This window comes from Seriola dumerili, unplaced genomic scaffold (genome assembly GCF_002260705.1).
Source record: "Seriola dumerili isolate Sdu_G_001 unplaced genomic scaffold, Sdu_1.0 BDQW01000550.1, whole genome shotgun sequence".
NCBI classification, from domain to species: domain Eukaryota; kingdom Metazoa; phylum Chordata; class Actinopteri; order Carangiformes; family Carangidae; genus Seriola; species Seriola dumerili.
In genome coordinates this window covers 2,073,735-2,098,579 of record NW_019174805.1, presented here as the reverse complement: position 1 = coordinate 2,098,579, position 24,845 = coordinate 2,073,735, and the positions used below count along the sequence as shown (strand labels likewise).

Below are 24,845 nucleotides of genomic sequence, written 5' to 3'. Positions count from 1 at the left end.
TGTCAGGTGGATGGAGAAGTGTCACTAACAGATTTAAACACATGTATGAATTGGATTTGAGAGACAGACGTCTTTTATTTCAGTATATTATCACTTGCTCATCGTGTGAACTTCCATGATGCAATGTTTTTATATCTCTGCACTAAAGCTTTTGACATCAGTGGCTGGTAGAAGGTCAAATGTTGTATTGACCTCACCTGTGTCCGTGCCGCGCGCTGCGCTCTCAGGAAACCGGGACAGAAGGTGAAGAAGTTTCTCTGGACTTTGAGAGTTTCCTCCACAACAACGGGACGCTCTACAGCTGCTTCAATCACCATGGCAACAGAGTTTACGTCGACGAGTCGCAGGTAACAAACGTGACACAAACAGACCCGGTTTGAAACTTTTGAAACTCGCGGCTCCTCTTCGGTTTCTCTGTCTCTTCCAGAACCTGCAGCCGTTTCCAAAGGAGTGGAACAACCAGGGACGCTTCATCACCGCCAGCACTGAGGTCTGAGACTTTACAGCACATGATGAACCACAGAGCAGGAGCTTCCATAAGAGGGGGACATGTGCAGAGTGTGTTAGTGTACATGCAGAACATGCTGCAGGATGAAAGCTGCGGTTTCTCCCTCAGGGCTCCGGTCAGCTGCAGACGGCGGCCAGCAGCCAGCCGGCGGTCAGGGAGGACGACCGCACCGGCAGCGTCTACATCCAGGGCAAAGGGACCGTCATGACCTACATGTTCGAGGTGAGAGACGAGGCTGGAGATCAGCTCGGATACGAACAGTGTGTGAAATGTGAAACTTTCCTCCAGCGGTGTCGTGGTGTTTCTCCAGGAGAGGGTGAACGTCTGCAGGTTCTGGGATCCTCAGTCGGGCGTCTGGCTGCTGCTGCCGCTGCAGTGGGAGATAAACGTGGAGTTCGTCAAAGCTCGAGTGCAGAGAGTCATGGTGAGGAAGACTGTGATGCTGCTCTGAGTGTCTGAGCGTCATTGGGTGGATGAAGGTGTGATTGATGTGTGTCTGGCTTTCCGTCCCAGTCCACCCTGCCGGGCCTGGTGGACCAGAAGGAGATCACCGCGGCGCTCAGACAGTGTAACTACGACCCTGACGAGGTCGCCTCCGTCTACCTCACCATGTTCGGAGAAATCCTCCTGCAGGCGTCTCCCAGCGGAGACCACGACTACGCTGACCTCAACTCCTTCAGGTGTGCAGCGCATGCAGGATTCAGACCTTTAGACTGTGATCCTCCCTGTGTTCCTGTCATGGAAGTAACATGTGACCTTGACCCAGCAGAGCCCTCCTGGAGCGGGACCGGGTCATCGAGGATCTGAGGCTGAAGCTCCAGACCAAAGAGAAGGAGGTGGACAACCTCTTCCAGAGGAGCAGCTACCTGGCGAGGGAGGTCCGCTACCTGACGGACGTGGTCCAGCACCTGAACCAGAAGCTGGCCGAGCTGGAGGCCGACCAGCAGGAGGCCCGAGAGAAGATCAGGTCTCTCCTGAACCGCCGGGCTCCTGCCGTCCCGCCCGCCAGAACCGTCACCAAACCCGCCGTGGACCCCGGCCAGCTGCGGCAGGTGAGCGGTCTGACCCGCGAGCTCAACGTCTCCAACAAGCAGCTCCGGTCCACGGTCGGCCAGGCCATGACCGACATGAAGAACCAGCTGGAGCAGCTGAAGGGCGCCGTGGGGAAGCTGGCCCAGGTGGAGCAGGAGGCGGCCGGGGAGGTGGAGGAGCTGCGGTCGCTCTACAGGAGGGAGGCGGTGGAGAGGAAGAGCCTTTACAACAAGCTGCTGGAGCTGCAGGGAAACATCCGGGTGTTCTGCCGCTGCAGGAAGAGCCCGACCTCCAGCTCCTGTCTGGAGAAGACCGACGACCAGGAGGTGGTGGTGGTTCAGAGGGGGAGCAGGAGGAAGTTCCACTTTGACAAAGTCTATCCTCAGAGCAGCTCACAGGTAACAAACCCAGTGGAGTCTTCATCAGTCACATTTACAGGAAAGACTTTAAAGCTCCATGTTTCTTCTTCTTCTGTGTTTTATTTGAAGTGTTGATCCATCAGAAGATATAAAAACCATCTCAGTGTAGTTTTACATCTCCTCTCTCAGGCTTCTCTCTGGAGCTCTAGTAACAACAGGTCGGTGAGCCAATCAGAAGAGAGGAGGCTCTGAGCCTCTCTTCTGATTGGCTGACTGTTTTCTGAGTGATCCAATAAAAATATAGCAGATTTCAGGTAAAAACACTCAGAGAAATCAAATCCTGCAAGGTTTGGATGGTGGGTCCAGGTGGGCGGGGCTTGGTGACTGCTTTGTTGTGACATCACAAAGTTCCAGAAGTCCTGACGGCTGGTTTTAAGGCTCAGTTTCTGAATACAGGCTGTGTGCATTTCTCTGTGGACTGAGGCTTTGATACTTTCACAGCATTAATATAGAAGCGTTTGTCTGGTGGAGCTCAGTTCACTTCTCTTAACTGAAGTTTCTTTTATGTTTTTCTATAATTTTGATTTCTGCAGATTTTGGGAAATATTCTGACTCTGATTTCATTCACATCGTCCAGTTCTAGTTTCAGCTCTTTACATTTGAAATGTCGTTTATCTGAACACAAACACTGGAAGCAGAGAAACTACAGTTAATCTGACCCAGCACACTGTTAATAACACAACAATGCTGCTAATTTGCCTGTAGGGAGGGCCGGTTGTTGGCCTTAATGAGCTGCAGAGCTTAACGAGCTCTGGGCCTTCAGAGAGCAGCGGCCCTCCAACAGACTGGTTTGTTCAACAGCTGTTTAATAAAATGACATCATGTTTCATAATCTTTGATTTAATCTTTAAAGAGTTGAGTCCCACAGGGATCAAGTCGAGCACCGCAAATATGAAAATCATTTTTCTTTCTAACCAACAGATTCACAGCTGCTTCCTCTTCTTCTTCTCTGCAGGAGGACGTGTTTGCAGGAACTCTGCCGGTGATCACTTCCTGTGTGGACGGATACAACGTCTGTATACTGGCCTACGGACAGACCGGCTCAGGGAAGACCTACACCATGATGGGGAGCAAGGAGAACCCAGGAGTCAACATCAGGTCAGGAAGATCCGACAGGAACTATGTAAAAATAAAGAACCAAACTACAGTTTTTATCATGAAATTTATCAGGGAAGAAGATCATGAAATGTGGTTGAAAGCCACCCACACACACATCCCACAGTTGGAGTACCTGCTGATCTGTTACAGCTGCAGAGGGTTTCTGTGCCTCCTCGATACGACCAGTTAAATATTTAAGGTGTGACTCTTCAACACATCTGCAGCCGTTCTCTCGCTGCGACGCGATTCGCTGTCAGGGGCCAAACGAGACTAATTGCGCCTCGTTATGCGACGTGTCACCTGACAACGGCTCATCAATACGTGACGAGGTGAAGCATCAGGTTTACACAGCGAGGTCGGGTTTCCTGTCAGAGGAGACGGAGATCTGCTCATCATCGTCTCCTGTTCCCTCAGGCCTGCTCACAGAGTTAATGTGTGTGTGTGTGTGTGTGTGTGTGTGTGTGTGTGTGTGTGTGTGTGTGTGTGTGTGTGTGTGTGTGTGTGTGTGTCTCTCTCTCAGGTCTATACGAGAGCTGCTTCGTATCTGTGCAGAGAACGAGAAGGTCTCCTACACTCTGAAGGTACGACAGTGGAAAACCAGATGTTTAACTGCTGTTCACTTTATTTTCATTCATTCTGGTTGAATACATTTTAGATCAGTAAAAGATTTCACAGTATTTAAACAAGACCTGAAGTTTTAAAAATCATATCTGACCTGCTGTCGTCAAGTTCCAAGTCCAAATGTAAATCGATTCAAATTCAAATTGTCTTTCAAGTCCGACTTCGTCATGAGCCTCACAGCAACAACCTGAAGCTCCGAGCGAACTCAACAGCTGATTCACAGCTGATTCACAGCTGACTCTCCAGCTGACTCTCCAGCTGATTCACAGCTGACTTCCACTCTTTTCAGATTTCCATGTTGGAGATTTATAACGACACTCTGAACGACCTTCTGACCAAAAGCCCCGGCGCCGCTGCTCTGGACATCCGAGTCCAGGGGAAGTCGGTGGCGGTCCCAGGACTGACCCGGATCCAGGTCCAGACCGAGGCTGACATCCTCAACGTCATGGAGACGGGCGAGAAGAACAGGAAGATCGCCTCGACCAAGATGAACATACAGAGGTTTCTTAGATTCTGAGCATTTAGTGTCGCTGCTCACACACGAGTCACGCCTCTCTTTATTTAACACATTCACACCTGTGGTTCCTCCTCCTCAGTTCTCGGTCTCACCTGGTGGTGGCGCTGGAGGTGGAGGGTTCAGACGAGGTGTCGGGACTGACGTCTCGCGGGACGCTCACGTTGTGCGACCTCGCCGGATCTGAACGGATCTCCAAGACCGAAGCCGAGGGTCAGAGGCTGGTGGAGGCGGCGGCCATCAATAAATCACTGACGGCGCTGGGACAGGTACACGACACACCGAGGACTCACCTGGTTCAGTCCTTACACACCTGATGAAAGGTTCTCTCAGGGTATTCGTCGTCTGTCCCAACAACTTTAAACTTTAAATCTGTGGGTTTAGTGCCGCGCCCCCATCAGTGTCGTCAGGTTAAAGGTGTCTGTTGTTTCTTCTTCAGGTGTTCAGCGCTCTGAAGTGTAACGCCCTCCACATCCCGTTCAGGAACTCTAAACTCACCCACCTGCTGCAGCCCTGCCTCAGCGGAGACGCCAAGGTAAACTCTGACACCCACAGCTCATCAGGTCTCTGACACCACCTGGTGTCACTGTTACCACGTGTAACGGTGTGTTTCCGTGTGTTTCCTCTGCAGTGCTGCGTGTTTGTGAACGTGAGTCCGGACGTGAAGGACGCGGTGGAGACACTGAGCACGCTGCAGTTCGGTTCCACCATCCGTCAGGTTTCACTCGGCAGAGCGACGCAGAACATCGTCCCGGCGAAGAACAACAAGACCGCCAAGCAGACGACCAACTGAAGCTCCAGCATAATATTTATAACAGTTAGACGATGCTGTTAGTTCCTGGACGTCAGCGTCTTCTGTGTGACGTGTCACAGCTCAGGGTTTGAGTTTTTAACTGAGCGACTTCGTAAAGAAAGAAACAAGTGCTTTCATTCAGTATGATGATTTTTATTTTACATAATAAACTTAATATTCATATCTTTAAATCCCTCTTTTATTGTTTGAATGGAATTTTGTAGCAAGTAAAAGTGGAGCTGCTGACCGACATCGGACCTGCAGCTGAGTCTGTGCCTCTGAAAAAGCCTCCGACGGCTTTAAAGTGCATGTTGGGGCTGCGTCGTGTTATTCGTCGTTTGCAGAAAGATCTGCAGTCCATGCGTTTCACAGGCCGCTGCACGGAGGACAGCGAGTCTGAGGAGAGGAAGACCTGTCCAACCGTCCCTGGTCCTAGCTGCAGGAGCTTCTGCTCTTCAGCAGCTGGTTGAGGACGCTGCTCTGCTTCAGGGCTCTGAGGTTGGAGATGTCCTCTGCGATCACAGGGACGTCCTCGCCGCGATTCGTCTTGACGCTCTCGTCCTCGTCGCTGTCGGACAGCGTGCACAGGAGGGCGTCGTTCTCATACGTGGGGAAGTAATACCTGAGGAGAGACTGAGGTCAGGAATCACTGCGTTTCTCTGCTCGACAGATTGTGTTACAGGGATAATTGTGTTCTGAGTTTCGGGAACTACTTGTCTGTTGGACTCACTGCGGCTGGTCCCAGGTGGACACGTCCGGCAGCTTCATCACGTGACCTTCAGCCATGATGTGTCGCAGGACGGCGGCTCTGGAGTCGAACTTCTCCTGGCAGCCGTAGCAGCGGCTCTGGTGGATCTGCCGCCGGATGAAGTTCACCAGTTTGACCTGCTGGTAGAACCTGAGGTCTGAGGAGAGACGCACCAGAGAGGGTTGTGAGTTTATATGAGCATTTAGTCGCATTCAAACCCTCAACAGTCGGTGGTTTAATCTGCACGTCTCTATCCAGATTAAAACCAGGACTACTGAACCTTCCTGTGTCCAGTTTCTCTTTTAGGACAAAACTAAATCTATACGTCTTTGTTTTCAGGGCTTCACTGAGGGTGAAGATGATATCGATGATGATGCAGCTTTTAGAAACTAGTTAGTTTTGTCGTGTGTTTTACTTACTGAGTTCTGTCCTCAGCATGTGGAGATCAAAGCCATGGGCTTCCTGAAAACACAAGACACGCAAAGATGTAAAAAATGACAAGAAAAAGTTCCTCATCTTCAACATCTGCACACGTTTCCCTCGTCACACCCCAGACCACAAACTGTCATCTTTGCATTCTTACCACTCGTGAAGTAAACAAAGCTACAGCCATGCTAGCAGGGCTGCTAATATCAGCATGCTAACATGCAGATGCTAAGCACGTATAATGTTTACCACGTTCACTATCCTAGTTTAGCATGCTAACATTTGCTAATTAGAACACTAAGTAGAGCCGAGGCTGCTGGGACGGTGCAGGTGTCTGGTCATGACAGTAAAATGTGACCTGATGGCGGCGCTGGAGGAAACAGGATCATTACAGTTAATACAGTTCGTCCTCAGGTGAACATGAACGTCTGAACCACATTTCATCACAATCGTTTGAGTTGTTGAGATCTTTGAGTCTGAACCAAAGCTGAAGCAACAGTTAACGTCCTGTTACCAAATCTCACGGTTTCTCTGACTTTTTCATCCAGCACCACCAACAGGCCAAAGTTTATTCACCTCTAGAGTGAACGCTTCATGCTAACATGGTAAAATTACACTTAAACATTGTGTTTTTCTCAGATTCTCCACTTATTGATGCAGTCTTTTCAGACAATCCTAGAATCAGTTTTAATTCCTGTAAATTCAGTTTGTTTGTTGAACCTTCATGTGTGTGTAGATCTGCTCCATCGTCTCCGACTGATGATCGCAGAACAAACACACCGCTGACACTGGATGAGCCTGCCAGTCCGACCAATCACTGTGGACCACACAGAGACAGAGAATTAGATCAACGTCGTCTAATCGTCCACAGACACGACGTGAATGAGACGGAAACAGGCGGGTGGAAACAGGAAGTCAGTAAAACCCAGGCTGGATGTGTTCTGACCCGTGCGGCTCCTGCTGGAGATACTCACTCGTCCTCATCGTCCACCAGCTCTCGGTCGTCTTCGCTCTGCACCTCCTCCCAGGTTTTCCCCAGCTCCTGACGGGAGACCGACGATTGAAGATCAGACACACGGAGAGAAAATGTTTCAAACGATCAAACTTTTTAGAGCGTCTCTTAAAAAATAACAACTCGCATCCTGCCTTCAAACATCTCAGAAGTCAAAGTGTATGAAGTTTGTTTTTTACCAGGTAGTTGATGACGTAGAAGCGGTCGTATGCGTGGTTGTTGGCGTTGATGCGGCGGTGAGCTTTCTTCCTCATGTGATCCTTCAGCGTGGTTTTATCTCGAAACGTCTTCTCACAGTACAAACACTGAAGACTGACAGGACATTTTCAAAAAAAAGCAAATGTGATTAAATCCAACCTCAACTACAAATCACAAGAAAGAACAATTATATTCAACAGACATACTGGAAACTACAGCTGGAATCATTCGTTAATTAACCGACACGTCAATCAGCTGAAACTTCATCTGCAGCTTTTTTGATGATATAATTGTTCCAGCTTCTCCAACGTGAGGATTTGATGAATTTCTTTGTTGTTCATCATCAAACTGAATATTTTCTGTTGGTCAAATAAAACAAGACATTTGAAGACGTCACTTTGAGCTGTGGGAAATTATTTCTGATATTTAACGAACCGAACCATTAATCAAGAGTCTGCGCTGTCATCTGTCTTTTCATTACAAAACGCACAACTGAAACTCCTCAGTTTGAATATAATCCACCAGTTTTCAGGAAACTTTCACTAAAATTAACTTTTGCACATGACTTTAGTTTTAACTTGATGATCACTGTCTGTTCTCACTTGTCCAGTTTGCTCTGCAGAGCGTCCAGGAAGTCGTTGCAGTAGACGATGTTGTCGGGCAGGCCGATGCTGAAGGAGTGTTCTCTGGCCATGTGGTTCAGCAGCGACGACCTGAGACACGACGTGAGTTTTATCATAAAGTGAAACTATATATTTGTTGTTAAAGATTCATGGAACCAACAGGTTTGGAGCTGAGAGTTCTGACAGGTTTTCTAACTGTTGCACCTTCATACGTTACAGGAAGTTTAATTCAAGTCGAACCAGCTGATGTGAACACGTGACAGGTGATTTACCTGTTTCCACTGAACTCCTCACTGCAGAACATGCACAGACGATGGAAGCTGCTGTCGTCTCTCTCCTTCTGCTGCTGCTCCAGAACCTCCTCCTGTGGAAGACCAGAGCCGTTAGAAAAACACCACAGAAGAAGAAGAACAACACCTCCTCCTGTGTGACAAACAAGAGCTTCCATTTCACCAGAGGGGTTCCTTTATATTCAGTTAAAAAAACTAGTTCATGCTTTTTGTGGGTGCAGGGAGTATTTTAGTTTTTGACTCAGGACAGAAAATAGACAGAAATGGAGTCTGATGCAGGATCTGGACTCACCAGTCGTTTCTGCTGCAGCTTCTCTCGGAGGACTCGGTCCTCAGGGAGGACGTCACACAGCAGGAAGTAGTCCTCTTGTTTCTCTGCAAGAACACATTGTTATAGGAGAGGTTTCTGAAGACAAGATTTCCATTAGCCTGAGCAGATGTATGTAAAATGAGAATTTCAAGCAACTGTTGAATTCACATCATACAGATAATAGATGCAGGAAAAGCTTTTCAGTACTGAGTTTCTTAGTTTCTTAGTACAGAGACAGGTCTTAACTTCAAGGAGAATTACAGATTCACTACAAGTTAGGTTTTATTATCAGCTCTGATAATATGATGCTCTCAAAAATGAATGAGATTTCAAGAGAAGATGAATCATGATTTCTGTAAAATCAAATCAGTAATTGTTTCCGTATGTTCTTCTTTTCATACAGAGACTCACCGATCGGGCCGGTGGAGTTAGTTTTGATCACGCTGCAGAAATCTGTGACCGGCTGCTCCAGGAATCTGCCTTTCCAGTACAACATGTACCTGATGGAGAACAGGTGTGCACAAGAGCAGCAGGTCAGCGTCAGCACGGTGAAGGACAGACGCATAAAAGAAACAGTTTACTCCCACTGAGTCTGTGGAAACAGTTACATGATGTGGAGAATACACATGTATGTGCAGTAAATAGCAGAGCAGCTGACGACTGAGAGCAGGGTTCTTACTTCGGGAGGTCTGCGATCAGTTTGACGTCGGCGATGACCATCTTATGCTCCAGCAGCAGGTGTTTGAGGAGGACGTCTTTCTGCAGGAGGGGGACGGACTCGGAGCAGAAGAGACACACCAGCGGCTCGGCACTGGGATGCTGCAGACTGGGAACACTGGAGCCGTCGGCCGGCTGCTCCGGAAAACACAGCGGCTCCAGGATACTGTCCTGACCTGAGGGAGGACGACGACTCCAGGTTAGCTAACACACCACACTGACCCAATGTGCGCTAATCAATGATCATCAATAGATGTGCCAGATGATACATAAACAGTATCTGTGCACCGGTTACTTCGTCAGGTACCAAACAAATCTGAGGAATTCATTTTGTCTGAGGTGACATTTTCTTAGGAGTTTAAAAATGTTTTTGTGAAGAAGTTATTTATCTATAAAAACCAATCAATGACTTTTTCCAGTAGATTTATTGTCTCTTTTAATGCTTCATAGTTGACCTCAATACGTTTTGGTACAGACCAAATTTTGTCACAGAAACCTCATTTTCTTAAAAGACGAGGTGTTTTCGATTCATAAATTACAGTTATACAGTTAACACTGAAACTGTTTGTTCTTTGTCATAGTTTATTCATTTTTTATCTTTCTTTATTTGTTGTATCATTCATTTTACAACATTTTGGTATTATCATGTGTAGAGCTAGATGCTGGGATAGGCTCCAGCCCCCCCGCGACCCTACTAGAGGATAAGCGGAAGAAAATGGATGGATGGATGGATGTGTAGAGCTGCAACGATTAGTCAATCCATTAGTTGATCAAAGGAAAATTTTTTTTTTATACAAAAATGTCAGTAATTTAATGGTTCAAAGTTCTCTGTCTCACGTTAAAGTGAATATTTTGGGGTTTTGGACAAAACAAGAAAGTTTGAAGAAGTCACCTTGTGCTCTGGGAAATGATAATGACCCTTCTTTTTATGTTTTCTGATGTTTTATAAACCAAATGGTTCATCGAGAAAACAATTAGCATATTAATTAATAATGAAAATAGTAATTAATTGTTGCCTCATTTGTGTGTATTGCTTTACCATTTACACTTGGACCGTCTTATTATCTGTAAAGCTCTTTGAATTCCACTAACTTCTACGTAAAGGTATGTAAATAAAGTTTGATTGATTCATTGAAAAAAGTATTATCTGATATTGGTTACAGCAAATGAAAAAAAAAGAAAATTTGAACACAATTCCTCAGCAGATAAACTCTAATGAAGAAGATCATGTTCTATGATTGAAAGCACCAGAGCAGCAACTAAAGTGATCTTGTGTTTAGATTGTTTTGTTTTGTTTATTGATGGCTAATAACTTATTATCAACTGTCTTTTATATACAGATGTTTATGTGTTTGTTTCTGTGATGTAGCGCATTTGAGTTCGTTGTTTCTGTAACTTGTACAATGTCAATAAAGGTTTTGAATATTGAATAACGATGGCTAACGTTCGACAGATGGAGAAACGGACGTTACCTTCATTAAATAAAGGAAACACAGGTTGTAACAGGGTGGTGTTGATTTTTATATGTAGTATTTTCAGAATAAAGTGGTAGTTAAATTAATTAACGAGCAACGAAAAGGTTAATGTGTAGTACACGCCAGCAGCTGCCTTTAGCCTGCTAGGCGGCTAACTGCTAGCAAGTTCGTTTCATCGCAAAGTGACGAGCTGTTTCCGGTCAGTTACAGTAGAGTGTAACAGTAATATTTCAGTGACAGGTAAACAACCCGCTCCCGCCGCAAAACAGCTCCGTTCAATCCACCGACACCTTTAAAACTTCCACGTACCATCTTTACTCCCGTCGCTGGCGGCCATCTTCGCTGTCACGTGGTCAAAACAGCGGCTAACGGACCAATCAGAAGACGCAAAATTCGTGCGCCGCTTTCATGGTCTCCTCGTAAACGCAAATTACGCCATGGTGCATTCACGTGTTTGACAACAGTGCTTCAAAACTATATGTTGAAGACCAGTGCTAAATAATTACTTTTGAATTTTTTAAAATTGTTTTTAATTCAACGTTTATGATATGCACAGAATGTCCCCTGCAAAATATTATTAAACTATTATTTTCTTAAAGTAAACTGATAATACAGACAGAATGAATATTGATTTGTGATTGATTTCTACGTATAAAATCAATACTGATCACAAAAGAAGAGATAAAGATGAGTAGATGAAAATCTTTTACATGTACATTAGCGTGTAATATAAATCACCTCCATGACTGACTCCAGAGTAGGTCATGAAAGCACGATGTGAAATTTCCTCATTGTAAAATTTCTTATTTTACATAGATCTATATTTATTAAATGTTCTACTTCCTGTATGACCTCATTAACTTTATTATCATCTCACACGTCAGTAATATAATTAAAAAAATATTAGGAAAAAGAAAAGACAAAATCACAGTGAATCTGAGGTATTTGGGGGGTCTGGGCGCCCCTGGGTATTTGCCCTCTCGGCACAGTTGGTAATCCAGTCTTAATTAAAGAATTAATTCTCTGTGTATCATGTGTGTTCCAGAAAAAGACCAGTAGGTGGCACAGACAGCTCAGTCTTCATCCTCCTGCAGTCAGCCTGACTCATTTCCTCTGCACCTGTTTCCCTTTCGTCTTCATACATTTCAGACAGGATGGTAGCACTGTTTTACAATGATGAAAATAATACAAGAATTATGTTGATTTTAATAATTAATACACATTAAATACAATTATGGTAGTACAGCTACCAACTAAAAGTAGCATCAGCACTACTATGTGTGTGTGTGTGTGCATGGTAGAAGTTTTAAAAACGTAATTAATCCTCCTGTTCATTAACCCTGACTTTACAGTGGCTGTGAAGAGGAATAATTTCAAGAAATGTGTTCATTGTTGTTGTTGTTGTCTTCTCTTCACTGTCTCCTCCACACTGACACAGAGCTGCACATAACTGAAGAGTTTACAGAGTTGACCCCAGTGGTCTCCAGTATCTTGGGTCCATCCAGCAGCAGTGTGTTGCAGATGTAATATTTGATTCCTCCTCAGGTGCTCGTGCCCAACAGCGTCCTCCCTGCTACGCTGCTCCTTTGAGGTGCTGCACCAGTGCATCCTCCGTTGGGGGGGAGGATTTGCTTCATTCCTCCCTCTTCTCTTTGTGAACAACTCGAGACGAGCTGGATCGATGATGAGCTGGCTGCTGATGTGATCGTACAGGAGACGTGTGAAGCTCTCCACAATGGAAACAACCTCCTCTGGAACGCTGATGTGAGAATGGGATACCTGGGATGCTGATGACATGGCAACAGAGGCGTTCAACAGCTCTCATTCCAGAGGAGGTCGTTTCCACTTCACAATTCAATACACAACTCAACATCCAACAAGCTCGCCTTGAATAAGAGAAACTAACAAATACTTTTAAAATATTTTCAAAGTACTTATACTTTACTTGAGTACTTCCATTTTGAAGATTTTACTCTACTATACTTCAGAGGCAAATACTTTTACTTCAACACATTCATGACATTGGAAGCTATAGTTACTATTTTGCATATAAATATTTTAAACGTTAAGTTAAAATGAGCTCAAACTCCACAAGCAACAACTTTAAATAACAATATTGATATTAATATGCATCTTCTGCGTCACGAGTACTTTAAGTACCTTTACTGAAGTAAAGTTTTTTCTTAATCCTGGTCTTTTCTTTGTAATAAGTATTTTTATATTTAGATACTACTTCTTTTACTTTAATAAAATTTCTGGATTCTTCTTCTGTCACTGCAGGAAGAAAAATAAATCATGAAGCAAATAAAGGAAAATAAGAGACACTAAAACAGAAGTCGAGCACAAGCACTACTGTTTATGACAGTAATACTGATACTAGTAATGGTAGTGATAAAAGAAAACACAAGAAACAATATTTTTTTTAAAATTGCTTCATAATAAAAGTGAGAGTGTTTTACATGTTTATCAAACATGTATTTAGTGGTTCACTGTTATTGTGCTGGTTAAAATGACATGAAAACCGTGACGTTGTTCCTTCAAACCCGCTCACCCCCGACTCCTCTCTCTCCCTCTCCCTGTGGAGGCGGTGCTCTCTCTCTCCCTCCCTGCGGTTGTTCGTTCTGCTCCAGCAGCCTGCTCAGGTGTGTTCAGGTGCTGCATTATTCACACGGAGCTCAGCGGCTCTAATTAAACCCTGGAGAGAGGAGAGGGAAGGCAGCCGCAGACACATGCAGCCGGGATATGATGTGGATTTCTGATTTAGACCACAACTCCCACATGAGCCACATCAATTTTCACCTTCGAACAGCCAGAGAAATGTATGGGTTTTTTTTATTTTCTGCACACAGTAGCTCCAACATCATCCCACATGAACACATTGTGTGTTACAGGACCTTCTGCATGTGCTTTCCAAATCAAACAGCAGCATGTTTGGGAATCTATCTCCAGTTATGATGCAGGAAAAGCAAAGATGTTCTGACTTTTAGGTCCTAACAGCTCAAAAACACTGGATCCTACGTTTCCCATAATGCAAGTTGGAAGAGTGGCAGGTAAACGGCCTTGAAATGACGGCTTTCTGCTAAAAATAAAATTCAACTTTAACATTATCGGACTCATGATGGGAAGGTTTTATTTGAAAAAAACGATGCAGCAGACCCAGTTTTATTCTTCTTCCTTGTCAAAACCTGCTGCCTACATTACCCACAATACAACTCATCGACAGACAGTTTGACTTGGAGATATGAGTGTGTTATGCTAGTAGCAGCTAATGTATCCTGGAGCTCACAGCAGAGATGGAGGCTGGGGGGTAACTAGCTTGTTAGCTAGTTTCTGACTTTAGCCTTTTACAGTTACAGTTTAGCTAACCAATGTTAGCTAGCTGATAGCGCGTCCTTTCATTTCCAGTGTTAGCTTGTCATTTCATACCAATACAAAACGTCATATGTGATTTAATGTTATAAACTCTGGAGCTCAGTCACGAGCAGTGAGTCGATGGAGGATTAGTTGTAGAGAAACATTTTGACATCAATATAAAGTTTATTATTTCATGTTAATAGTCTCTGTGTGTCCGTGGTGGTTTAGTTAGTCTGTTACCTTTTTGATATTTGCTTCTACAACAGACTCCCTCTTTGTTTTCACTCAGGAATTCAGGAGTTTCACCTGTTTGGGTAATTGAACAATATTAAAATCCATGTGTGCTGAAGGCTCAGTAATTGTATCAGCAGTGGTGGAAAGTAAACTACATTTATTTACCTACAAAGACAGACTGCAGCATAAAACATGAAGGACAAAACCCGCAGAAGTTCATTCTGAGTTTCTTTGTTGTATTATGGTATATATTGTTTAATTGTCTTGGCAACAAACCTTTATGCAACTAACAAAGTGTTGCTCATTGAGCAGCTCGCCCAGTTTTAATTGCCAGCTCAGATGGCTGCAAATAATTATATGATAAAGAAGCCAATTCACATAATTCCTAAAATACTCACAGCTACACTCAAACACAAGTTACTGCAGAGCTGCCAGATTTAGTAAATACATAGAGGGCTGCGGCAGGTCATCTGAGGTGATAAAAACAATGACATACAGTGTAGAGTGCACTCAACCGTGAGTGTTCAAACAGCTTCATGTATATTTGGGCATTCATTAAATTCCTAAACTGAATTAAAGTGGAGGATGTGGCAGCGCTGCTCATTCCTGAGGTGGTGTTATTGGTCTGGCAGCAGCAGGGTCTCGTGGTGGTTAACACGTAGTGCACAAACAATAAAAAACCGACTGATGCCTAATCAAGCGAAGTTGCTGACCAGATGGAGGGAAACAAGGCCGAGTGTCAGGGAGGAAAATGAAGAGCCGGAGCAGCATCTGAAAATCAAAACAAAGCAGCCACCGAGGGGCCGAGCAGCCAGACAGCAGGTGTTCAGCAGGAGGGAAGAAAACTGGAAGATATGAGCAGAAGAAATGTCAAGAAAAATGGACAGATTGTTTTTAATTCATCCTCCCTTTGTTCATGTAACCAAACACGCTGCAGCTTTTGGAGGTTTTATGGTAAAAGTAGATTTCCTGTCGTCTGTGTCCTGCCTGTGCAGCTCCCATGAAGGAATAATGAAGACCACTGGACTATGATGCATCCAGCAAGAAACACTAAGAGGAAAATTTATACTAAAAAGACTGTAACTTAGAGAGATCCCCACTTGATTTGTCACAGACTGCTGGAGCATCATGTTCACTTCAGAAGTTATTTTTCCACAGAATGAGGACTGTGGATTTATCCTCTGATTCTTACAGTGCAGTCTCTGTATAAATGGCCACCAAGGACAGGAGGCAGTATCTCTATGTACATATGGCATGTCAGTATCAGACAGACTTTTCTGGCTCACATGTGTTTCCATCAGTCACACACTTCAAATGAAAGTCTATTTGATTTATTTGCATAATCATTCACTGTATTTACAGTGTACTTCGGGTTGCTGCTGCGGTGGCCCAGTTCCCTCCTTTAAGCCTTCAGATAATCACGTCTAGTGACAGCTCACCTCCCAGGAAACTACAGACACACCGATGAACCTGCAGCTTTTCAAAACACAAGATTCAAACCTCCGCCTCCGCCTGACTGCTGCTCTCCGCTCAGGTCCAACCTGGATGCTGCCGGCGACGAATTGTTGCATAGCAACCATCTGCTCAGCACGTACAGTGTTCCTCCTGTTTAGAGCTGGGGAACCTCAAACGATGTCATTATGTGGGCAGAGTCGCCCACATGGGTCAATGTCAGCCAATAGCCAAGAGGGCTCTTACTCCTCTGCTCTCTCTCTCTGTCCATCGCCTGCACAGTGGTGGTGATGTGGACACACACATTCACACACACATTTGCACTTGTATCTTTGTGAGGACCCTCACTGACATACAATGCGTTCATACAGCCACTTATCTCAGCCATTTGAAGGTGTGTCCTAAAGTGAGAACCAGTCGAAATGTTGTCACTCCCAGGGTCTAAAGGTCAACATGGTCCTCACAAAGATACATGTACCAGTTCACACACACACACACACACACACACACACACACACACTGCAGCTGTAAAACAGTGTAAATTGGCTGCAGAGACATAGACAATAAACAACAACAATAATAATAATAATGTTGCAGTGTTGATTGCACCTCACAGACTAATTATTTTAAATGAGGATGATCCTATAGTGAATATGGGGACTATAGGATCAGTGGTTGTTGAGATATGGACACTCCCCCTGATGTTCCCACCTTGTGCCCAGTGACAGTCCATCACATGAATCATGGTGCATTATGGGCCAACTGGGGTTCATTTTTAGATTTCACTGAAAGACACAAGAAACATAAAATGGCTACAGTGACACAGAGTGACCACAAAGACACAAAAACAGCCACAAAACAAATACAAAACAGACACAAAGAAAGACAAACAGCCACAAACAAGTACAAAACAGATACAAAACAAATACAAACAGCCACAAAACAAGGACAAACAGACACAAAACAGACGCAGTGACCACAAAGACACACAAAACAACACACAAAAATAAGCAAAACAAATACAAACAGACACAAAATGACCACAAACCCCAAATTGCCTCACAATTCATTCACGGCGCAAATTCCACCAAAGCTTCACATAAAGGAAATTGACTCTTCTTTTAATTTAAAAAATGATAACTTACACCATGAGTAGTTTTTTTTTTATTTGGTCTTCCACAGTTTCAAAGTTTTACCCATAAAAACATGATTATTCTATGATTTCTAGAGTTTTCTATTTTATTCTTTTTCCCAAGTTTCTTTATTCACTGTATTTTGCTAGTGCACCACAGCTTTGTTCTGCAGATATGAATCTCTTTGTAGCTCCACTCTGAAAGGTACCAGACAAACACATTTTAATAGAATTACAGTCTGAACACTGAGTTTTTCAACTAGAACGTGTCCTGTAACTGGTCCTCATCAGTAAAACTGTATAACCTCTCATTTGTGGCTCCTCAGCAAACACTGGAAACGCTGGTGTGAGGACCGCGGGCTGCTGGTCTGATAATGGTTTCTACATTCCACTTTTAATTAAGCCCTGAAGGAGAGTCCAGACTCCTTATCATTAAAGAGAAACGCCTCCTTTTAAAACTGGGATTGGTTCTGAGTTCCCATTTCAAACTGCACTTTCCCTTCATCTCTAATTCCACCAGTGCTCCTCTCAGTGTTTGTACTGTCACTGTATTTGATCTTAACCGCGAGTTCAGCTGTCCATCAGTTTCCATCTGACACAACTTCTCTCCTCTTTTAATAAAACATGATGAGTTCTCCTCTAGAGACATGTTGTGTTATTCTGCTGAATAATAAACTCCTCGCTTTAATAAAATAAGCTTCACAGAGACCTCTGGGCAGGAAGGAGTCACAACAGGTAAGTTCTTACCAGTCTGATGTTATTTTATTTTACTTTTCTGGTCCCACTTTGCAATAAGACTACCCTTCTAAAGGATTTATAAATGGTTTATAATTAGCTTATTCATTTAGTTGTCAACACTTTATAAATCATAAATAAACGACTTATAACATAGTTTTCATACATTGATTCAGGCTCACTATTTGGCAAGATCAAGTTAATGCTTACTACTCATTAATCTTACTAACGAGTTACTACCATTTACAACTGGTAAAAGGAGCCTTATTGTAAAGAGTAAATACATCAGCATTTATTAATGAATTACCAGTTAATAGTAATATAGTTATAATAATAGTAAAAAATAATAGTAACTCATTAATAAATTATGTGTTTCACACACACAGACCAGGAATTTGTTTAATTTATTTCTTTAAATATTTTTTTAAGAAAACTTTTCTCTGTTTTTCTGAATTAACGAGATAATTATCTCAGAATTCTGAAATATTATGAATTTTAAATTATTAATTGATCTAAAAAAGAAGATTTTTTTTCTCAAGTGAATGCATAATGCTTCTGTAAGTAATGTACAGTATGTGCATGTTTACATGTGTGTACAGTAAACACATCATCCTGTGTGTGTGTGTGTGTGTGTGTGTGTGTGTGTGTGTGTGTGTATTAAAAAAAAACTTGGGTTTTATTTAAGTTAACTTTTTCTTCATGACATTAACAAATTATAAAATAAAAATGTATTAAAACTTACTTCAAAGCGAAAAAGACTTTTTAAACCAGGGTGCTGCTCAGGCTGAGACAACCCGGCAGGCTTTAGGACCCAGGGGCGACGCGTGACGTAGGACAACAACAGGAAGACGGAGCTCACGTTGCCGGTAGGTGTGTTTAGCTTCTGTAGCATTAGCTTCAGTGTCGCCGGTAAAGTTGTGAGTTTTAACGGCAGAACGGAGACTTCCGGCTCCTCTCCGGTGTGTTTGACCGAGTCGCTGTTACCGGAACCTCGTTCTGACCGCGACGCTGTCTGAAAAGTTCCTCCTGCGGTTAGCCGCTGCGGCTAACTGTTAGCATGGACAGGTCAAACAGCGGGACAGAGCCAGGGTTTAAAACAGAGTGAAGATGGAAACTGAGACTGTCAGAGGAGAAATAGTTGTTAAGGTGGAAGTGAGGAGATGTTGGCGTGTTTCTGACTGACTGCTGCTGGATGTGGGTCTGTTGTCAGCCTGTGAAGAAAGTTGTTGTTGTTGCTGTTGCTGTGAACAGTCAGTGGTGGAAAGTAACTAAGTCCATTTACTCAAGAACCTTAGAACAGATGTGAGGTTCTTGTTCGGCAGGTTTTCTTTATACTTCAGCAGAAAGCACTAATTGAATAGCTGATCGATTGAGAATGTATTGATACCTGTCCTGATAATCAAACGCAGTCATGTTTTAAACAGTTAATGTAACAGTTGCTGCTTCAGATCTGAGAATCTGATCATTTCTTAGTCAGACATGAAAGAAAATAATTATCCTTGTGTTTGGGACTGTTGGTCAGACAAAGCTGCATATATGAAGACACGTTAGGCTGTGGTAAATTATATTTATTTTCTGACATTTTATTGATAAAGCGTCAGATCTGTATATTGTGGTATTTGTACTTGAAGGCTCTGTGTACTCCTTCCATCACATGCGTACAGGTTGCAGGTTCAACACCTTGTCTGAACACCTGTGTTGGGTGGGAGGTCCTGTTCCCTGCTCATGTACTTCGATTACAGCTGAAATGTATTGATCCGTATGGGACGGTGAACATTAATCATTAACAACAGTGATGTAAAAGTGCCAGTCGCTCAACTGCTAATCAACACCTGTAGAACTGACGTAATTAAACATTTACAGATGATGAAAAGTCTTTTTTACGTAATGAAAAAAGAGAAATAAAGTGGAGGAAATGTAACAACACTTTGTTCTATAAATCTTAATGTAATAATACAATTAACACACAAGTATAAAAGACTACAAACAGGTTAATCTGCATAAAAACAACTAATCTGAGTGGATGATGAATCAGTCGGTTCACAGATCAAGTGACACTAAAAGTTGATCAATGACAGTTTGATGACTGATCATTCGTTTAGGACTCTGAACACATGTTGTTACCGGCTCCTTGAATGTGACGTACGACTCGTTTTACTCTTGAATTTTCACACGAGAACCAGTTTAAAACTTGTTTGTTGTTTAGTTCATCCTCGTTCATACAGACGTGTTGGACAACAGACTGAACGGCACAATCAGCAGCTCCGTCATAAAGTCCAATCAACATTTATTTTTTTATAGCGGCTGTGTGGGAATATTGATTTTTGCACTGATGATGATGTCATGCTTTCTTTCTGTGCTGTGCCAAATTGTAAATTAAACCATAAAGAAAAAGTAATAAAATATTTAAGCCCCGTCTGTAAAAAGGTTCAATCAGCTGATCAGACGATTCAGATTCAGCATCGTTACCTGCTGTTTCACGAGCGTGTTGTTGATGTTAGCTGCTGTATTCCATCAGCTGCAGGCGATTAGTCGATCTACTGAGAGTTTGTTTATCAAACAGAGAAGTCAAATAGTTCCTGGTTCCAGCTTCTCTGGATTTGAGAATTAGCTGTTTTTATTCCTCGGCGCTGCGACCGTCAGAGCGGCAGCCATTTTTGTTTTCAAGTTGTTGTCTGTCTGTCACATTCTCGTGGACACGATATCTCAGTAACACCTGGAGGGAACTTCTTCAAATTTGGCACAAACATTCTCTGAAACTCAAGGATGAGCTGATTATATTCTGGTGGCCAAAGGTCAAAGGTCACAGTGACCTCATGAACGCAATATCTCAAGAACTCAAGGGAATCCCACAAACCTTCACCGGTGCTAAAGACCAACTGATTCTGGTGGTCAAAGGTCGAGGTTTTTTCCCCCTTTACTCAAGATTTCACACAAATGGTTAATATTTTATACGACGGGATAAACAGAGATTAAACCTGAAGCTAGTCTGAGTGGCGGAGGGATACGACCACGAGGCGTAGAGATTGCTTCTTTTAAATCACTGTTAAATGATTTCATTTTGCTTTTGGACTGTTGATCAGACAAAACGAGACCTGTGAAGCCGTCACCTTGGGACTGTCAAGGGCCACTTTTACTAATTAGTGACTTAATCACAAAAATAAGTGGAAGATAATCAATAATAAGACGTATTGTTGTAGAAACTGCAGCTTCCACTCGTGCTTTTGAACTTTAATGTTGCAGTAATGAGAATTAGGTTTGCAGTCGTACATTTCTTTTCATATAACACAAGGGACCGCGACATACTCCCCACCACAGTGGATAATGTTATGCTGTCATCTTGCTGAAAGGCTGTTTGAGCAGCAGACTTGATTAAATGTGAGATATTACAGATGCAATCAGCAGAGCTGCCGTTCTCCCTCCTCAGGAGCCTCAGATTGTTTCTTTGTTGTGGACTCAAATTACTTTCTGTCACACACCCGTGGAAAACAAACAGGAGTATGTGACGAGAGGAAAAGTTCGAATGAAATGTGCTGAAACCAGCAGTGAGGTCATCGGGTGCACGGCACGTTTGGACATGTACGTCTACGGAGGCTGAAATGTGACTTTTCCAAATTTGAACATGGCACAAGCCTGAACTTAATTCCACCAGATGAACAATGAAAACAAGTAAAACATTCGTCGTCAGGGCGATTTGCCGTCATGTCCTCGCCAAGCTGAGATATATCTGATCCTAGATTTTATGAAATTGCTTCCTTTAGTTAGTAAGAGATTGTGAGCTCCGTGGTGGAGGGCATGAAATGAAAGACAAACAAGAATCCTCTTCTGCTCAGTAATAATCAGACCAGCTGTCTCCCAATTTCTCTTCTCAACTTTTATTCATGCATGAATAAAATAATATCCAGCTTTAGATGCAGCGTGTGAGGAAACAGGAATTTAACTTTAACTCCCAACTTCACGTTTCATCTCTGCGGGACTTCAGCACGTCGACGGCACAATCGTCTTTAAAAAAAGATGATTGAAGCGGTGAAAGTTTGGTGTCAGGAGTCAGACTGAGAAGTTTTAAAATCCATCACTAATTCAAGCTTCGAGAACAAACACACCTCTTTTAATTAGACGGTTCACCTCGTTGTTTTCCAGCAGTGACGCCGCTCCGTGTCACACACACTCTGAGCGAGCGTCGTCTCCTTACATGAGTGTTGATGTTGGGAACCAATAAAACCATGAGGAACAGTCTCCTCCGACTCAATGACAGGAAGTCACAGCTTGATGGAGCCGGAAATGTGACGTACTCCAAACATGTTTGAAAACAGCAAAAGTTAATACGGGATGGAAATATAATCCTCGCCATAGACGTAGTTTAGCTCTTTCCAGTCTTTGTATTTTAACACTGAAATAGAAACTATCGGCTCTTTCATATAGTTAGAAATCAGTTTTATAGTTAAAACTGGAGTCACCTCCTCGTGGTCGTATCCCTCCGCCACTCGCACTAGCTTCAGGTCACATCCCTGTTTATCCTGAGTCACATTATTAAAGATTTGTGTAACACGGCGTGTGAGGTCTTGAGTAATGGCTAAAAAGTATTTTCTGAGGTCACACTGGCTTTGACCTTTGACCCTTTGCCGCCAAAGTCTAATCAGTTCATCTGTGAGTCCTGGTGAATGTTTTTACCAAATTGGAAGAAGTTCCTTCAAGGTGTTACTGAGACGTCGTGACGGACAGACAGAAAACTAATCAGCAAATATTTTAATAATCAAACAAGTTATTTACATTTTCTGTTTCCAGTTTCTCACATTTGCTGCTCGAACACAATAAAGTGAATCTCTGGGTTTTTAAAGAAGACGTTTGAAGACGTCACCAGGAACTGTTACAGTGAGAAGTTTATTGATTAAGATTTAAGTTGTTAAAAGAAAGATTTATTTTTTTTGATTTGCCTTTCAACTCATTTTAAAATACACACCAGATGTTTTAATTTAATCAGTGGTAATATTTGTAGACATACTATATTTACTATATTTACATTAAGTCTAACACAACAGCGTTTATCAACCAAAAAAACCAGAACATTTTTCTGTTGTCAGCAGTGGAAAATACTACATTATAGAGTACATTTACTCAGTATTGCACAGCTTTGAGGTACTTTTGAAGCATTTACTTTGCAGATTCAGATTAAAACAAGGAAACAATAAATTGTGATGTTTTATTATAGATGAATCCACCCAGCAGGAAATACAGAAGTCCCATCTTTACTCACTTACTTACATTTATTTTTGGTGCTTTATATGCAAATATTCTTGTATTTACTACAGGAGTCTGTCTTCCACCAGCTCCCCCTGTACTGTAAGCTGTCTTCCTCTTCCTATAATTTAATTTAGAAGTAATAGTGATCGTAGAAGTTCTCCACATGAGCTCGAGGTGGCCCCACCGTAGGTGCTACAAGCTTAGACGTACTCGGGGACATGTGGGAAAATGCCACAACTAGTTTCTTCTGTCGCTCCGCGGTGTTGGAGTGCGCTGTAATGGGGTTGTACTTGGTTGTAATGTGTTATCTGGTGTTAACCTGCATGGCGGTCTGTTACGGAGCGGAGGAGTCCTGCTGCTCGGAGACGTTCGGCTGCTAAATAACCTCGGCAGGGAGGAAGCTGCGGGAAGAGAAAGTTGTTAACCTCTCGTGGGGGGAAAAAAAAAAACTGCCAACATTTCTATCAAAAATATCAAAGTCGGTGTAACATCTCATTCGACGCTTCCCTTTTTAGATTTATTTTTTTTAGTGCAATCAGCTGACAGGTTCATTTTGACAGCCGGTATTTGCTCGGTAGGAACACCCTGAGCTGCCCACATGGGAGGGAGATGCTGAGTGTGGTTATTTCCGTTTGATTTTCTGTGCTGTCAAGTGTCTTTAAGCTTGTATTTGTGTCCCAGAGTGGCTGGCTGAGCTAATGGCTGCATCACTGGCGGCCCAAACTGCCCATTAGGCCTCCTAGGTGAGAGGAAGCACATTTTTGTAATGCTCTCTTCGCCGCCATGGTCGAAAAAGTCACGTCTGATGTTCTGCATGACAGACAAATCCCATTTGTGTCCCAGGCAGTGGGCTTGGATCCTCCCAGCGTACAGTCAACACTGACACCCGTCCAGTAATCACCTTAGTCTTGGCTGAGCGAGCACGGTCATGGCCGGCATCACACGGCGAGGCGCGGCGGCCTGGAGATGAATAAATATTCGGTGATAAGGTTAAAGAGATTATCCAGCAAATGACTTATTTTATATAAGTGCCTCGTACAAAGTCGGAGCAGACGCCGCTCTCGTCCAGGTGACTTTTCCTTGCCCCATTAGTGACGCGGCGTAACCATGGTGATGTCAGCTGGTCAGTGTTTCCAGAGCCACGACTCAGTGAAATCTGCTGCAGATGTTCAGGGTCTCTAAGGAGATTAACCCTAATGTTTCCAGCGACCTCTCCTCCGCCACAGGCAGCAGGACAAACTCAGAACCTACTGAGCAGGTGAATCACAGTCAAGACGTGTGACATCACGCTGCGATGTGATGACGTGTCTCTCGCCTCTCTCACAGCTGAAGGCGATTTTGTTGATTTTTGAATTGAAAGGAAGTAAATTAAGATCTGCAGCAAACATCATAAAATGAGCCTTTCTTCAAATGTTACTTTTTATTTTGTGAACTTAAAAAAATTAATAAGTAATTGTGCTACGTGCAAAACATATACAATATAATTAGGGGGTTATAAGGTAATTATATTATTGTATTTTATGTATCAGATATAAGTAAACAGCAGGTCTAAGTTTTATTTGTCTCGTGCAGTAAGTGAAATAAGGGTCAGACTTTACGGCAGAGCAGACTGTAAAAATGCAAAACATATTTGTGTTTGGTTTCGTATCCTCCAATATTGTAATATTTCGGTATTCTTGTTTTGTTATTCATATTATCAAATATTGCAATATTTCAGTATTTGTATTAGTGTTATTATTTGATATTGTTGAATATCGGCCCAAGCCTATTGGGCACGCTACCAAGTCAGTTGTGTGTAATACTTTAGAAATGCTTCGACTTTAAATGACGAAACAACCGCAGTAAATGTTTATATATATTTATATATATATTATATATATTTTATATATATATATATATGTGTGTGTGTATAT

General features: G+C 43.0%; 3 protein-coding genes across 3 annotated transcripts in view; 2 read left to right on the top strand and 1 right to left on the bottom strand.

Moving 5' to 3' along the window:
• The first annotated feature begins 721 nt into the window (after window positions 1-721).
• LOC111235969 (kinesin-like protein KIN-14E) lies at window positions 722-4,985 on the top strand. The gene is made up of 10 exons (XM_022764545.1): window positions 722-730; window positions 819-932; window positions 1,022-1,188; window positions 1,278-1,938; window positions 2,915-3,057; window positions 3,578-3,638; window positions 3,968-4,179; window positions 4,275-4,461; window positions 4,632-4,727; window positions 4,824-4,985. Exons 1-10 carry the CDS (start codon window positions 722-724, stop codon window positions 4,983-4,985), a joined length of 1,812 nt encoding a protein of 603 aa, XP_022620266.1.
• Window positions 4,986-5,128: 143 nt separating this feature from the next.
• Window positions 5,129-11,127, bottom strand: znf277 (zinc finger protein 277). Its single transcript, XM_022764598.1, has 12 exons — window positions 11,094-11,127; window positions 9,272-9,485; window positions 9,004-9,092; window positions 8,575-8,657; window positions 8,265-8,356; window positions 7,972-8,082; window positions 7,351-7,483; window positions 7,134-7,201; window positions 6,880-6,976; window positions 6,153-6,195; window positions 5,716-5,890; window positions 5,129-5,607 (listed from the first exon to the last, which is right to left on the bottom strand). The coding sequence occupies exons 1-12, from the start codon at window positions 11,119-11,121 to the stop codon at window positions 5,418-5,420; spliced, it is 1,323 nt and encodes a 440-aa protein (XP_022620319.1). The 5' UTR covers window positions 11,122-11,127; the 3' UTR covers window positions 5,129-5,417.
• A 7,418-nt stretch (window positions 11,128-18,545) lies between these two features.
• The window catches only part of immp2l (inner mitochondrial membrane peptidase subunit 2), a 139,218-nt gene continuing 132,918 nt past the window's right edge, over window positions 18,546-24,845 (top strand). Inside the window, exon 1 of the mRNA XM_022764626.1 lies at window positions 18,546-18,557. The gene's annotated coding sequence lies outside the window, so the exon portion shown is untranslated. The remainder of the gene's footprint in view (window positions 18,558-24,845) is intronic.